General features: G+C 42.0%; 1 protein-coding gene across 2 annotated transcripts in view; it reads left to right on the top strand.

Moving 5' to 3' along the window:
• The window catches only part of MOB3B (MOB kinase activator 3B), an 89,928-nt gene that overhangs the window by 41,365 nt on the left and 30,861 nt on the right, over nucleotides 1-17,702 (top strand). For both annotated transcript variants that reach the window (XM_033084982.2, XM_033084981.2), the window contains exon 3: nucleotides 1,547-2,155. In XM_033084982.2, the coding sequence (XP_032940873.1) occupies nucleotides 1,738-2,155 (418 nt within the window). In that variant the 5' untranslated portion in view covers nucleotides 1,547-1,737. The remainder of the gene's footprint in view (nucleotides 1-1,546; nucleotides 2,156-17,702) is intronic.

Raw genomic sequence — 17,702 nt, 5'->3', positions numbered from 1 at the left:
CAGGAATTATTTCTGTGCAATACTGTAGTTGTCCTTCTTATTAGGTTCTATGTGGTTTGCAAAAGCAAACACCCCATTAATTTAAAACAACAAATATGGATAAGTTTTGCTTACTGATTTCTTTTTCACGCAGAGATGAACACAGAATCTATGGCAAATGCTTAGAGGCCCCATTGGTAGCTCAGTTAGATAAAGATTCTAAATTATCACATAGTATTTATTCTACTGAACTTATATGCACATTTTGAATGCTATGCAGTGACTGTAAAAATGTAGCAAAGTGAAAAAATTGGTTTTAAAATTTGAAAATCATAAAAGATTTATTGAATTCCCATCTTTATAACTTAAGAGCCTATATTTTAAAAGAACAGAGAAGTTAATTCCTTTATACTTATAAAAAATTACAGTAAATTCATGAATACAAGCCGCACTGAGTATAAGCCACATCTCTGGGTGTTGGCAAATATTTCGGTTTTTGTCCATAAATAAGCCACACCCGAATATAAGCCGCTCTGTCGTTCGCAGCGAGGACCCGCGTGCAATTAGTAACAGAACCGCGGGAGGGCGGGGTTTACTGGCTGAGCTAAGACTGTGCAGGCTCGGCCCACTAGGGGCTCCTGACGGGGCCAGGTGGCCCAGCCCGGTGCTGCCGCTCGGGGCCGGCCGCCGCTGCCACTGGTCTCGGTCACCCCGGGTCGGCGCTGCCCCGCGGTGGCAGGCAGGGACGGAGCTTCCCCCGCTTCTACGGCAGCGGCGGCGGGCGGGGACGCAGCTTTCCCGTGCCCGTGGCGCCGGCGGCGGGCGCGGACAAAGCACCCTGCCTCCTCCCTGAGCCACGGCAATGGCTGCGCGGGGCTCCCGTCGGCTCCCCGAGACGTGGCAATGGCGGCGCGCGCTTCCATCCGCCTCCCCGGGCCACAGCAATGGCTGCGCGGGGCTCCCGTCAGCTCCCGGAGCCGCGGCAATGGCGGCGCGCCCCCCCCTCCCCCCGTCCTCCCCGGGCCGCGGCAATGACGGCGCAGGGCCCCCGTCGGCTCCCCGGGCCGCGGCAATGGCGGCGCGGGGCTCCCGTCAGCTCCCCGAACCGTGGTATTGGCGGCGCGCCCCACCCCCCGTCCTCCCCTGGGCTGCGGCAGAGGAGGGAAGAAGAGAGCTCTCCCGCCTCTCTCCCCGCCCCCCGTGCTGCCTGCAGGGAGCCAGGGCAACACAGTAACACTGTAACAATCGTGGAATGCCGGCTTTTACTGGCAGGTGCTTGGCTCGGCGCCCTGGCTGGCACGTCTGGGGTTGTAAATGTCAGAAAATTATTCACTGATTAGCCACCCCCGACTATTAACCGCACTTCTGGGTTTCCACCAAAATTTTTGTCAAATTGCTGCGGCTTGTATTCGTGAAATTACTGTAGGCACTTTAAAAAAAATCTTCAGGGTAAGGGTTGGGCCCTTTTTAAGGCTGATAATTGCTGGAAAATTCTGGTAAAACAGTAGCAAACTGACAGAATCAGACTTGAGCTTGCCATTGATGTGTATTGTTTTTATATCCTTAGGGAAATGACACCTCTCAGGGAGGCTTTCAAGAGGAAGAGCTAATAAATTTCTCTGAAGTTGATACGAGCTTCTCTGGGAAAGAAAGCGGGGCCTGGGAAACCTGCGATAGAGAGCAGCTGTTTTCAGATACTTATATTAAATCTCAGACGTGCTTTCCTGCCAGCTGTTGCAGTGCAGAAGATTAGCAGACATGTCCATAGCACTGAAGCAAGTCTTTAATAAAGATAAGACTTTCCGCCCAAAACGCAAATTTGAACCTGGAACCCAGAGGTTTAAACTTCACAAACGAGCGCAAGCATCTCTCAACTCAGGCGTGGACTTGAAAGCAGCTGTGCAGTTGCCCAGTGGAGAAGATCAGAATGACTGGGTGGCTGTGCATGTTGTTGACTTCTTCAACAGGATCAACCTTATTTATGGAACTATCTGTGAGTTCTGCACAGAGAGGACCTGCCCGGTGATGTCTGGAGGCCCCAAGTATGAGTACTGGTGGCAGGATGACTTAAAGTACAAGAAGCCCACAGCACTGCCAGCGCCCCAATATATGAATCTTCTCATGGACTGGATCGAGGTGCAAATCAACAATGAGGATATATTTCCTACAAGCGTAGGTAAGTCTGAGGAAGAAATCCTAAAGCATAAACTGCCTTTCATTCTTGTACTAAGCATGTTCTCTTCCCACATATGTTGGGACATTAAAGCTGTTGAACAGCAGGTGGGAAGGAGGAGGGATCAGAAAAAGTATGCAGTGTATGAAATGTTAAATGTGGTTGCTAGGTATGATAGTGTTTGTTAACCTTGAATGTTTGTCCGTGATGAGCCTCTCAGGTTCATCACTGAAGGTGAACAACATTGCATTAATACCTTCTTGAAAGCTAATCAAATTTGTATGGCTTTGCACTTTCTCCAGCTACTTAGAGAGATACAGAATGGTTGGAAAGCAAAAGTAGTCAGTGTACTCTTCTAGTGTGTACATCTCTGTACAAGATAGTGGAGAGTCAAGAACTTAACCCTCCCACCCTCTCTTGATTTCTCATCCAAAACTCACAAGCTGTGAAGTGAATTATTGGTCAAAGTATTGTTTTCAGTATTACGTATAACTAATAATCATTGCTATTATTTAAGCAGACAGAACTTTTAACACCTTCTAAAATTTCCTTTTATAATATTCTCTCTGACGAGTGGCACAAGTAAGTTGAAATATCCTTGCTGAACGCGGAAGAGTGCACTGTATAGTGTAGACAGCATAAATATTTAGCTGTGGCTGCATGCAACAACAGCAAAAGAAGTTACACTTTAAAAATGTCATGTACTTGCATGATTTTTAGCAGTTTCAATTAATGGGTCTTGATTTACTGCTTTCAAATGGAAAAGCTGGGAGCTTGCTGTAAGAAATGTAAGTTGTATATTAGTTAGCCCAGATGAGTAACAAACAAGAAGTTTAGATTAGCTTAGCTCAGTATTTTGAAGTTCATAGGCAGCTAAGGCCTGTGACTAATTGGTAGATGATGCATCAAGAGGCTGTGTCTATGAATGTTTCCAGACCTTTGAAAACTCTTGGACTTGATGGCTGTTTATCTGGATAAACCTGTGGTTCATTTCATAGTTTGTATCACTTTTCTGTTCTACTCTAATAGGTAGAAAGGATGCATTAACTACATTTTTAAGCTGGACAACATGGCCAGAATAATAAGGATATCAGAGGAAGCAGTATCATATATTTTGTGTAGTGAAAAAACGATTTGATTCCTCAAGCATTGGTTGCTTTTTGTTTTTTCAGGGGAAATAGTTTTTTGAGTTGAAGATTCGTTGAAGGTGCAGAGAAATAGGTGATTTTGCTTCCACTGGTATTTCTACAGGCTTTTGTTATACCAAGTTTCTATCTTGGAGCATTCCAAAATTGTATTTTCTTGTGGTTTGCATATGTAGAAAGTGTTGTTTGTCAGCAGATGTGGAGCAGGTAGCACAGTGGTGTGTTGATGGGTTTTAGTGAACCAAACAATAATCTCTAACACACAAGCCTTCAATCCTAGATGCACCCCTATTCTATTTGTAATAAGATAGTTCTGAAGGAACTTTTATTCTGATGGTTTTCCTAGTGTAAGCTAAGAATGAAGTCAGTAAATATTCTCAGTCTACTTCTCCTCCCAGCTTCTGCTGTTGTCAATTAAATCAAACATGAAGAAACAGAAAGACTTTTGGTCTCTAACATGATGCTGGACTCTGATAAAGTCCAAACAGGAAAGTTCAGTTTCATGAAAAACTTTTCCCCACTCTGAATTGATTATTGGACTGTGCCATATCCTTATTATGGACTGTGATGATTAGTCAGTCCCATAAAGAGATTCTATAGATACCTTTAGAGCAATATTAGAGCAGCACTTGTGCCCCTATTCCTTTCTCACCTCCTCTTCAAGCCTTTGTTGCAGATACCGTACTGGCCCCCTGCATACTTCTCGTTATCTTTTCAATTTCCCACTTTTCATATGAAACTATTGATAAAATTGTTTGGGAGGCTTGAGATCTTTCAATTCAGGAACAGGTATGTGCTGTGTTGAATTTGGTGTTCTGAATATCTCTTATGTGAGCAAGTCCCTGCTTAGGGGCTCAAAAGAGCCAGAGAGAAGTTTGGATCTATTCCTGGGATAAGTTGCCTTTCATAATAATCTTTTCCATTGATTTTCACATCAGTCCCATATTTAGATGTGATACTACCTGTCAGCCTATCTGAGCACTGCTTATAAAACTTTGAATGAAATGCAGTCACTGAGCAGATGTATTGTTACCCGTTCTGCATTTCACAAATGATCAGAGGGAACCTTTGTTGCTGTGTTAGTTACTGTTTGTTCCTACTGTTCTGCAGCAGATTTTAGTTAGATGTACCATGGACACAGTACTAATTACAATCTCTATTTCCATTCATACAAATTAATGGTGATGAATATGACAATTGTTCATTCCTCAAAGCAGCTGAAATAAATCCTGAAAGATTATATACTTAGTAAACAAAACAGGCTTATGTATGACCTTGCTAATAGGGTAACAGTTTTAAAGTGTTGAGTGGCTGTAACTTAGAAATAGCTTCATTTCTCTGAATCTTTCTAGTCTAAAGACAATTTTTCTGGAAAAGAAAAATACAGTAATTTCACGATTATAAGCTGCACTGAGTATAAGCCGCATTTCTGGGTGCCAGCAACTTTTCGTTCTTTGTCCATATACAAGCCGCACCTGATTATAAGCCGCATGTTACAATACAGAGTGTGATAAAAGGGATCTATTCTATCACCATCTGTTGAGGGTGGGAACAGTGATCCTTATCTCAATGGCAGATACTCTGCTAATGGGCCATCCATTGAAACCAGGTGGGGCATTGTTCTTTATCTTTTCACAACCCATCCTTCCTCCAGGGAGTCATTTTCTGATAATGGACCATTGAGTCCCACTGTGGGACTGATAAAATTACTGCATCCCATTGGAAGTTGCTCCAGCCGGGGGGAAGAGCCCAACATTTCTTATCAAAATAATTACAGAGGTTTTGGGACACTAAGGGAGCCCCTTTCTCCACTGGACTCCAGAGGAAAACTGGATTTCTCCACATCACCACTGGACCTCCAGAGGGAAACTGCACCTTCTACAGAGCCACTGCTTCAACTGAATCACATCTGTCACTGCAAGGGGACTGCAACCACCATTTATTGGGACTGCTACCAACACCCTGCCTGACGGGGTGTCAGGTTGTACTCTGACTTTGTCAGGGTTTGGAGTTTGTTTCTTTGTAGTACTCTATTTCTATTTTAATTTCCTTAGAAAAGAACTGTTATTCCTAATTCCCATATTTTTGTCTGAAAGCCCCTTGATTTCAAAATTATAATAATTTGGAGGGAGGGGTTTCCATTCTCCATTTCAAAGAGAGGCTCCTGCCTTTCTCAGCAGCAACTTCTCGTTCTTTGTCCATATATAAACTGTACCTCATTATAAGCCGCACTTTGGGTTCAGACCAAAGTTTTAGTCAAAATGGTGCGGTTTATAATCGTGAAATTACTGTACATGTGCAGTGTATGGTATTTGGGCTGACTTTTCCATTAGCAAATAACGTTGGTGATGAGACAAATAACATTGGTGGTGACATTGTATTAGTAAGAGCTGTTCACAGAAACCCTGAACATACTTTTCTCAACTTAACCCTATTAAACTTTTCCTCTTTCATTTGGCATATCTCATGCAAACTATCTGAAAAGGGATTTCAAGAACCGTGATTAAGTGCAGCTTTCACTGAGGAGCTAGTTTCAAGGAAAATAATTTCAGAGTAGGGATAGCCAGGTTTGGTGGGATCTTCATTTTGTGATGGTGGTGTTCCTCTGTGATTTAAAAAAGCCAACAAAACAAACCCCACAAATGCAATTGAGTTATAAATTGTTATAAATGTTATATTTAATCTTGTCAGTGTTTATACAGGCACAATGGCCTCTTACCCATCAACCTGTGGTCTGGTATTTCCTCTCTGCTTTCCCCTGTCCTGGTTTATCCATTTTCTGGCAAAGAACCTCTTCCCTTAACTACTCTCACTCTTACAGGAAGTTGATTGTATGGAAACAGAACTAGCAAGAATTGTGTGCAGGTGATAAAAGCAGTTGCTGAATATCAAGATCACTTCTTTGTATAGCAAAACTTGAAGGACTGTTTTTGTAAAATGACCTCATAATCTGTAAAGTATTGCAGACATGATTATGTTCTTGATATTATTTCCATTGTTATCAATTTCTTTATCTATTTAAGTGGGTTAAGAGGCTGATAGCTCTGGAAACAAGCTCTGTAGGTGACCATAAAGAGATCTGTCTCTGTCCTCAGTGGGTGAGAATGCAGTAATAGAACAGAGGAGAGTGTATGCCTGCTCAGCCACTACAGTGAAGCTGTCCATCCCCAGTATAAATTTTTGTGATGTGCTGTGGTTTATTTAGCTTTAGAGTAAATTCTTTGGTGAATACTAGTTGCTCCTTAGGGACTAGTACCTAATCTCACTGTATAACACTTTTCAAGGAATATATTTGTCAGCTTTTGGTAAACAGTCTGAAGAAATAATTTGGAGTGGAAAGCAGTAGATCCTTGGAATATAAGCACTTTTTGTTGAACGGTAATTGTCAGCTTTCACTATATGAGTTTTGGCAATGTCAAAAAAAGGAGCTAAGAAAGAAAGCAGCTCTATTCTTCTGTGCTCCTTTTAAATCATGATTCTCAAACATGATAAATTCACTTACTTTAGGTTCTTTCCTGTACTCATTGCAACCTTAAAATGAGAGTAATTATGTCTTTGGATTTTTGGTGAATGTAACGTTGAGGGGTTTTCTGTTGCAAGAGTTACTGGGAAAGAGAAATTTAAGGCCACAAGGCGTTATGTCAGTTATCCTGATCTGAACTCCAGCACAGCACAGGCCAAATAACATCACCAAATGATTACTTCATCAGGTCCACAGATTGAAATGAAAAGATGGTCAAACAATAGAAAATGTTGCTGAAATTAACAGAAATTTGACTTCTTTTCTGGCTTGACATAATGAATTTTTTCCCCAATGAAGAAAATAAAAGTAATTGAGAGAGAACATGGGTTGTGCCTTCTCCATCCTTCAGGGTTTTCAAGACCAGGCAGAATAAAGCCCTGAGCAATCTGATCTGATGGGATGCAAGGTTCCTAAAATCAGTGCTAGCCTTAATTATTCTGTGATTCTTAATTCCAATTTCAGCACTGCCAGGCTGCCTAAGGAACTAAAAGAGCTAAATTGATTAGAATATGATTATCAGTTTAAGAAACCACAGTTTGACATTTAAAGGAAGTACAAAATCACTTTTAAGCTATGAGAATTTTTGTATAGGAGGATTTAAAAAGTTATTGATGTAATCAAATAGCCTAGTTGTGGCTGATCAAAATAAAAAAAAAACAAACCAAAAACTTAGAAAATATTTAAAGCCTAGGACTTCAGCTGAAAAAGTAAAGTATTTTTATCAATACTTCAGCCATTCCATGTTTGACTAGTAAATTTTGGTAGCTAGCAGCTTCACTTTTTGCACAGAGCATGTGTGTGATGCTGCTTCCAAAGAAAGGAGCCCAGCATGTCACCTCCATTCACCTAAAAAAGCAGACCAAGATTCTGGAGGGCCCTTGTGGACATGATTCAAATTTTTCTGTTTTCTTACCAATGTTGTGGTAGAATTTGTCTGGATCTCTATCCAGTAATAGTGGTTACTGCTCGAGGCACTTTTCTGAAGCAGCAGGAGAGCAGATGATTTGTGGATGTGAATAGACTATGCCCAACTACTTTTTCTGAGCAAAGATCTCTTCACAATACAACCTGTAGAAATGTGGGGAGCATGTTTGACATCACTGACCTTCTCTTAGAGTTATGTCTGTCTTACTCGTCTTCTGAAGTATGACAAAGTGTCCAGAGTGTGGGCAAAATGGTGTTTGCTGGCATTTCCTGCATAAACTTATTCTTCACTTTTTTGCAGTTGTTCCAATTACACTGTCTAGGAACTGCCATTGTTTCATTTCACTCATACTGCAATAAAAAAATCACAATCTCTGTAGCTGGTATGTTTCCTTCTTTTAAAGGCAAAGCTTTGCCAAGGACCAAAGGAAGGGGTAAGATTGCTGGCTGTTAATTGGTAATTCAGCCACCCAGTGCTGGATGCATATAGCTGTAGTCTACCACCTGAAGACTAATGTAAAATCCAAATAGTCTGTCCTAGTTTAGGACAAATTTAAAAAAAAAGCAAACAAACCAACCCCCCAAGACTCCTCCCCCACCACTGGGTTCGGGAAGAACTTCCTCAGAGGAATAAAAGTGGAAAAAAACTGTTTATTAATTAAACAAAACACTCCCAACACGAGAGAGGAAAATTAACAACCCCTGATGACAAACAAAAACTTTTTCACCGGTATAGGAGGGTGACAAACTCAGGAAAAGTCTCTCCTATGGTAGTGTCAGTCTCTGGGCTGCAGATCTCAGTTGCAGGGTCCCGGTGTTCTTCGGTGATCCAAGTCCGGTCCAAACAGGTTTAAAGAGTATACAGAAAAGAAAAAGGGAAAAGAACAAAGAACAGTCCACAGAAAGAGATTGGACTGCCTAACCAATAAGCAAAAACAAACTAAAGCTAGCAGAAGCAAGCGGCAGCAAAGCAGCAAAGCAGCAAGCAGCCAAGCCGAGCCAGCAGAGCTAGCCTCCCAAGCACAGACATGGGGGAGGGGAGCCAACTGATAAGTAGACTAAACAAACCTTTGCTTAAACAGGACACACGATTGGGGATACAGGCCACCATAACGTTACCCCAGGACATAGTCCTTTCTGCTTGATCTTTTCAGCAGTCACACTGTTGATGAATTTGGTCTATAGATGTGTTTCATTTTGTAAAGCTTATCTGCTTGCCTCTGTTGCTGCCCTTTCTCGATCACTCCTTCAACATGGATGTGCCTGCCAAGAGCTTTGAATTAATCTTTGTGTCAATGAAATAAAGAAAATTCTGCAAGACACAGACTGTTCTGTGGCTATAGCTTTTATCCAGTCATTTAACTTTGTGAATTCCATGCTTATATGTATGTTACAGCATCAGCACAGCTATCCTCCTGGAGAGTTTGGTGTCTTGAAATTTTATATGCTTGGAAAATATCAGGTAGATATTTTGCCACTCTATTACACAAATGAGCTTCTTCCTCCTCCCACCTTTTTCCTGTCCCTGTGGTTCAGGATCTAACATGTCATTCTAAGTAACCTAAGCTGGGAGATGAGCCAACCCACAAACCTAGCATGCTTCAAGAGCATCATCACAAAAGGTGAAAGTTGAATTAAGTCCATCTGGATGGTGGGTGATGCATTTTAGAAGCTATCTGTCTGGTCTTAGCATTGCATTACTTTCTTGCTGACTGATTATGTCTTGGAGAAATTTGGTTCCTTATTTGTATCTGATATCTAAAATGTCTTGATTAGTTTAGGTATTCTACTTATACAAGAATAGGGACTGAAGCTTGGGAGTAGTCTAGACAGTCCCCAATCCACATCATTGTTATCCTTTCCACATGCCTTCCTCAGTGTACCCCTTTGGTCTGTTGCTGCGTGCACCGTTTGAGGTAAATAAAGGTCCACTGCCAGCTTATATGAATTAGCCCATTTTTCAGTCTAGTTCTGACAATAGAAGAAAATATATGCAGTAGAAAGTAAGTGCAAATCTATTAGTGTATTGCCTGCTTTTACATGAGAAGGATTTGGCACTGATGGTATGGAGGAATGCTGTCTCACCTGGAGAATGTGTACTGGGAGTCTGATGCCTTGTGTGATGTATTTTCAGTATTATGGTAGTAATTAAGGGCTAAAAAGCACTTTTGCTAACAGTCTAAAAAGCAGGTCTCAGTGGCTTTCTTCTTCCACTCTCCATTTCTCAAACTTGAGGGAAGAAAAAAAAGAAATCAACTGAAATGGTGGCATGAATGGTGGTCGAGAGAAAACTTGAGAGTGATGTGTTAACTGGCTCTGCAAAGGTTTCAGTATCTCTGCTAAGTCTGATGCTGTTTTTGGAGGAAAAAAGAAATACAAAGACTTGCCCAGGGATGGTGTCCCATGGTGGGACATGGGGTGGTCTGTCCAATATCTGCCATCTCCCTTGTTCTTGAGGGATTCAGCTTTCCAGCACATTGTCATTATGTATGTTGTGGGACACTGCTTAAATTAATCTCTCAGAATCAGCAATGCCATGACCACAACTTCTACCCTAACTGAACTTGTGACCTCTTCTCTTTACCCATCTTCACAGCACAGCCAATGTCTACCATGTTTATATAGGCATGCTGGGGTTTAGCTTGTGCCCAGCTCAAAAACTGTGGGAAATGTGATACCTTGAACATGCTTTACCTTGGAAAGTGAGTTTTTGTGAACTGCATTCTGCAGTGGTGTGTGAATTCCTTCCTCTGATAAAAAAAGAATAGCTTCTTATATGAAACCTTACAAAAAAGACTTTGTGTCACAGGCTGCAAGGCAGAATGTGTGTAGGAGAAGAATTTACATATCATAATGACTTCGCTGATTCATTGTTTGGGACACAAAATAAGATTCACAGAAATCAATTTTCTTGGTGATTACTTTTTACTTATGTTTTTTTGCCAAATTGAAGTTGTTGTTTTGTGAAATGTATTTTCATCCATAAGGTCAATCTTCTGCGGACAACACTGCTACTTTGGGGCATGTTTTATGCACAGTTTGGACAAGGGAAGAGAAGAAGGATAGGGCATCATCAGCTGCACCAGATATATGGTAACAATCATCAAGATGAAGTGTGGTCATAGAGGCATCAAAATAAAATAATTTAGTTCTAATTTGTTTAAACTACAATCTCAATTTGACTTTACTGTTGAATGGCTGGAGCACCACTTAGTTGGCTCTTAGGGAACTTTTGGAAGGCCTAAATCCAGGAGATGATCTTTGCTTCAGACAGAAACAAAAATACAGTAATTTCACGAATACAAGCCGCACCAATTTGACCAAAAGTTTGGTGGAAACCCGGAAGTGCGGCTAATATTCGAGGGCGGCTAATACATGAACAATATTCTAAAAGCTGCCAACACGGAAGTGAGAGCCCGCGGCAGCCCCAAGCCAAGCTGGAGCCCGGCCGGCCCCGGCTGAGGTGGGAAAGCCTGGCAGAGGCGGGGCCAGCAGTGTGGGGGGCGGGCGGCTGAGCCTGGGCCAGCAGGGCGGGGCAGGGGGGGCGGCAGAGCCCGGGCCAGCAGGGCGGGGGAGCCTGGGAGAACTGGGGCTAGCAGCGCAGGGGAGCATGGCAGAAGCAGGAAGGCCGGCGGGTGGGGCTGCCTGGCAGCAGGGGAAGCCCAGCAGAATCGGGGCCAGCAGCGTGGGGGAGCCCGGCGGTGCGGGGGCCTACAGTGCTGGCAGGGCGAGCAAACGTGGCGGCGGTGCAGACGGGAGGGGGCGGCCGGCGTGCCTGGCGGCGGCGGCTGGCCCGCCGGCAGGGCGAGTAAACGCAGCAGCGGGGCGGCCGGCGTGCCTGACAGCGGCGGCGGCGGCTGGCCCACCGGCAGGGCAAGTAAACGCAGCAGCGGGGCGGCCGGCGTGCCTGGCAGCGGCGGCTGGCCCGCCGGCAGGGCGAGTAAACGCAGCAGCGGGGCGACCAGCGTGCCTGGCGGCAGCGGCGACAGCTGGCCCGCCGGCAGGACGAGCAAACGCGGCAGCGGGGCGGTGCTGACGGGAGAGGGGGGCCAGCGAGCCTGGCGGCAGCTGCAGCACCACCCGTCCGGCCCCGTCAGCAACCATGAGCGGGCCGAGCCTTCCTAGTCCCGCCCCGAGCCAGTAAACCCCGCTATGCCGCGATCCTGTTACTAATTGGCCAATTTGTGAAAGCTGCGCACGGATTCTCACTACGAACGAAAGTGCGGCTAATATTTGGGGTGCGGCTTATCTATTGACAAAGACAGCAACATTGTCGAGGCACCGGAAGTGCGGCTTATACTCCGTGCGGCTTGTATTCGTGAAACTACTGTACTATTTTAAAGTTTCTTCAGATAGAATTTTTTGCCTTCTAAATTCACTTGCAGTTTGTAAGTGGAGCAAAATCAGAAACTTTAGGAGGGGTAAAGCTTATTAGTTGTTTTTAAATTAGGTTATCATGTCTTTCATAGATTTTTTTTTAAGAAAGTCAATTATGTATGTAGAAATGCATGGATTAAAAAAAAGGCATTGTGTGGCTAAAGGCAATGTGTGAGCCTTTGTATCAAAACTGGTGTGGCTAGCAGGACCAGGGCAGTGATCTTCTCTCTGCACTTGGAACTGGTGAGGCCCACCTGGAGTTCTGTGCCTGGTTCTGTGCCCCTCCCTACAAGAAGCACATTGAGGTGCTGGAGCGATTTCAGAGAAGGGCAACAAGGCTGGTGAAGAGTCTGGAACATAGGCCTTACGTGAAGGGCTGAGGGAGCTGGGAGTGTTTGCTCTGGAGAAAAGGAGTCTGAGGGGCATTGCTCCTTACAACCAACTGACAGGAGATTGTAGCCAAGCAAGGGTCAGCCGCTGCTCCCAGGCAGTCAGCAACCAGACAAGAGGACATAGCCTCATGTTGTGCTAGGAGGAGTTTTGGTTGAATACTGGGAAAAATTTCTCCATGAAAAGTGTTGTTAAGCATTGGCTGCCCAGAGAAGTGGTTGAATCATCTGGAGACATTTAAATGACATGTAGGTGTCATGTAGTCGCTCTGGCCCATCTGAGTGATGGACTTAGCAGTGTAAGGTTTATGATTTGACTTGATCTTAAAGGTCTTTTCAAACCTAAATATTTTCATTAGTCTTTTATGTTTAAACATAAAGCCAAGTATTATATACCCAGATAACCTGAAACACTGTTCATTCTGATAATGCCACAAAGAAAACCACCGAACTTTTAAAACATGATTATTTATAAGTGTGATTAAGTCACTTGTGTGTTTATCATTAAAATACAACTGTATTAGTACCTTTCTGTGCCTAGTTCTGCAGAAGTTCTCTGCCTTGAGAAACTTTACATGCTCACAGAAAAGAAGTCAACGAGACATTATGGGAAGAAAAATAATTTCCAGAGAAAAACGTTTTGGTATGGTTTCTGCTAGGATAGGTTTTTGTTCATCATATTAGTTTGGTCAGTGTTTTCAGCTGAGCACTCGTTGCTAGTGCTGCACATGACATGACATTAGTCCTTGTCTACGTGACTGCATCTTATGTATTTCTTTTCTTCATGAGTGTGTTTGCACGTATTAAGACCATACCAAAAGATGGGGGTCGTTCTGAAAGGGAGTTCATTTCAGAAACTCTGAATGGCTTCTCTTTAGCTCTGTGGTTGTTCTATTCACAATTTTTGTGTTGTAGTCCCTCATGCAGAAGATTGTTAGTACTCTACTTTGAGGTAGACAACTTAAAATCTTGACTATGATGTGATCTTGAAAAATATAGCTGTATTCATTATTAAGGGTTGTGAGAGGCCTGGGACCTTTCCTGATAGCTGTAAGTAGGAAGGACAACAGTTGCCTTTTTGTTTTTGAAAAATGTAAATGCATACAACCCTGAGCAGGAACATATAAGGCTGCTTAGGAGGTAGAGGAGAAGAAAAAGCAGACGTCAGTCTTACACTGTTGTCAGTCTTTGAACTGTTAAGGACAATGTTCATTTTGTTAGAAAACTTTCCTACAGTACACACAAACCTCCTGCTTATTCACTGTCCCTTTGTCGTTAGCAAGGGGGCCCAAGTACATTCCACAAGACTGTGATGGAGTAATTCAGCCATTCCTTAAAATAGAACTGATTTAAGTTTGTGTGCTACATGCAGGAAAAGGTGAATTACTCTTGAAACCAGGTTTGAGTTACTATTGGTTCACTACAGAAGGAGAGCTTGCTCGTGCCTTTGTCGTAGCTGCCAAACTATCAGAACCACAGAGGATTCACAGCTGAAGCTGTGTACACAAATACTAGTGGCTATACTAGTCACTGCTGTAAAACACCTTTCTTAATTTAGTGTTCCAGTAATGAGCAAGTGCGTATTTGTTTTCCTGTCAAAAATGGGGTTTGAGCATAGAGTTATTGATATTAGCTGGTTGTACTGTAATACTCCCAAGACGTGTTTTCTAAAACATCCTAACTAATGGAAACTTTAAAAAGTAAATAGCAGAAAAATTTTTGAAGTATACATAGCTCCACACTGAGTGGTAGAAAATAAAGTAACTGAAAACACTAGAACAACTCAACAAAAATGGATATTGGCCAGTTTATACTCCATGCTTCAATAGGGCACATGTGTGCTCTAGTTCTAGCATGGAAACCTGTTGTGTGCTGGGAGACTGCCTGACTTCAGAAAACCCAAACAAAATGTAGAAGCTTTAGTAGGTGCTTTAGTAGGTTATTCCTCCCTATTTCTGTGGGTCTATCCAAGAAAGCATAAAATGCTCTCTTACACCTTTTCAATGTCCTGGAAAAATCAAAGCGGAAGCCTTGGATTTCCAGACCTGCAGTGCAAACACTTTTATAAATATGACCAATATAAGGTCTGTAGGTTATGAGTGTTAATTGGCATGTTAATTGTAATTGATAATTGTGAGTTGTGTTTCCTCAGTCCACTGGTGAAGGCCTTTATATGTGACTTGCTTGCTTGCTCCTTAAACAACCATGCTGTGGCTGTTCATGGGAGGTGTAAAACTTTACAGGTCATGGTTTTTAAGCCCTGTCATTTACAGGGCTTAAAAACCTGAAGTTCAGTTACAGTCTCCAATCTACCCATAAGTTACCTCCATGCAGAGCTATTACCCCCATGTAAATCTGTTTTCTATTTGACTGGAATTGCACAGATATACAACTGAATCTGGAATTTAATCATTCTCTTTCATTCTCTTCTTAATGCTGTAACTGACTGTAAGCTGAGCAGTTTTGACTGAAACCCATCAACCAACACATTCCAGAAACCGCTTCCAGTGAAACAGGAAACAAAATGTGCATCCTGCATATGCCTTTCGGCATTCAAGGCCAAAAGATGAAGGCCAGTCTTACAGATGTATCTGTGACAGGACAAGTGCTTGGGCTACAAATGTCTGATGAGTAAAAGGAATGCAGTAAAGAGTTGCCTTCTCTGTTAACTTCTGCAAACCATGTGGCTAGGTCTGCGTAAGCTGTATTGAGGTAATAAACTTTATTTCTCCTACCCTAATGTTCCGTGCAGGCTTCATGTGCTTAAGCAGTGACTGAGAGATGCCTGTCAACAGTTGTTAATGCTGTAACTCACATGAATGACAAGCTCCCCAGAGAAAGGCTCTGCAGACTGATAGTCATTTTTGGGCTGAGTTGTAAGCTCTGTGTCACAGGAATAAACAACCCTTACGGTACAAATTCTTCAGTTACAGTGCAACAAAACTTACATGTGCATATGATTGGCTGTGGAAATAAAAAATAATTTTCAGTGCCTGACACTGTTTATATAAAAACCCCAAGTTATTACACATTTTTTGATTACACATTAAACCTAAAAAAATTGTTTCCAAGTAGAATAAAACCACAAAAGCCGCAGCCTAAATTGTTCCCTTTTCCTTGAAGAATCACCCAAGATGCTGTCCAGCAGATGATTTACCATGGCAGTAGGGTCCTTTATGTGCAAATGGATATAGGAATTTCCTAGAAATGCAGATCTCTGTAGTGTTTCATGTGTCTCCCTTTCCAGAAGTCTTCCTCACTTGGAAAATCCTCTGAATCATGCTTAGAAATCCTTGAAATAGGGGATAGATGTGGTACCTGTTCAGTGACTGTTTTGTATGACTGAGCAGAAAATAATATTTGCAGGAAATTTAAAGATTAGAAAAGACCTGACAAATGCTCAGAGTATGGAGTGAAACAGGTTTTACCGACAGTGCTGACACTGGAGATTTTTTATTTCTTTCCATCTCACAGTGAATCATTTCTAGGAATTTCAGGAAGGCAATGCCATTTCATATGCTTGAATATATACAGTGGAAACTTGTATTTTCTTCTCATAATGTGAATCAGTGGCATTTTGGCTCATTTAGAAACAAAAGGATGATTGCTGAGTAATCTGCAGGAATCAGAGATAATCAAGAAGTGAATAATCAAAGTCAAGTAATAGTTGGAGGGGAAAACGGAGGGTAATGAACAGCATATCTTTGATAAACTAACGTTTCATCTGGATATGGAAAGAAGTATCGTTTCTTTTAAAAAGCTGATGTTCAGGTGAACTGAGAAACATTATAGTTTACCAATAAATGTATACTGTCAACATTAGCATAGTGAAATAATAATGATTGTTATTTGTACAGCATTGACTCTAACCAGAATTAACAGAAAAAACTTAGTCCTCTGATAGACAAATCCCTGAAGCTGGCTGTAGCACTCAGTAGCAGAAACATATCCAAACCACATGCAGGATGACATAATATCTTTTATAAAAGTACCAATGAATATTTAGACATTATAAAAATACATCTGGTTAGAATTTATTTTAAATTAGTTGTGTACCATGACTACCTTTCTTCTGGATTTTTAGGGCTTGGTTTTGTTTGACTTTTTTAAGAAGACGTAGTTGTTCGAGAGCACTGTAAGGCATGATAAATGTTACTGTTTCACTTGTCAAATTGAAGGCCAAATCTCAGGTACTCAAAGTAGTCTACATAGCGTATAAGTAGCTGTTCAGGTAGGAAATTCTAAGTAAATATTACTTTTCTTGAATTGCGCAGTGGTTTGATTGTGGATCCAGAAACAGGTCACAAACACATGGTAGCGTCAGTGATGCCAAGTGTACTCTTGATCTGTTCCTAAACTCCTAGTTCTGTATATGCATTTAGAGTAAAGAGAATGAAAACTGAAAGGCTTTAGAAAGACTCCCAGTCTCCTGCATTTCTAGCCTTCCAGGAGAATGCTTTATGCAGTTTCTGGGGGAATTAAAATTGAAGATCAAACAGAATGATTTTACCTAGCTATTTGTTTACTGAGAACCTTCAAGATTATGCTTCTTTGAACATTTGATTCCAGATCCCTGACTTTTAAATACACAATCCACTGAAGAAAGGCTGTAAAGGTCAAAGCAAGGGTCCTCTCAGCCAAACAGGCTATGTTCATTGGAGAAGAATGTAAGAAAAGGGAAAGATGCTATTTCCCAGTTTACAGCAATTCACGTGATAGACATTGTCTCAGAGGTGTCAAAATATTCTCTGGCTTGGAAGATTCTGGTAAGAAAGAAAATCTCACCAGTGATAATCTTACTGTCTTATCTTCATGGTGACTCCTTGTTTTATGCATTTGAATTTTATACTGTTTTGGACTGCATTGAGGATTTCTGCTCATGAATTTTCCTGGCAAAGAAAAGAGAACTTGATAAATTGTCTTCGGACAGGCACATGTTGAAAACATTTTATGTCACAGTAGCAGTTTTATCCAGACCCAAAATTTTTGAGCAAAAAGCAATGCTGGTTTAGTACTCAGGTTGTGTTTTACCAGCGCTGATTAAGTATCAATTAACTAACAAGATATATTTCTGCCACAGAGACTGCAGATATTTGTAAATGTCCCAAGGCATGGCAAAAGGTGTCAAGAAACTAAAAATTTAAAAAAAAGAAGAAGAAGAAGAAAAAAGAAAGATATAGTAATATAATTGT

Source organism: Catharus ustulatus, chromosome Z (assembly GCF_009819885.2).
Source record: "Catharus ustulatus isolate bCatUst1 chromosome Z, bCatUst1.pri.v2, whole genome shotgun sequence".
Classification (NCBI taxonomy): domain Eukaryota; kingdom Metazoa; phylum Chordata; class Aves; order Passeriformes; family Turdidae; genus Catharus; species Catharus ustulatus.
The sequence above is the reverse complement of the archived record's forward strand: the minus strand, read 5'-3'. Positions and strand labels throughout refer to the sequence as shown.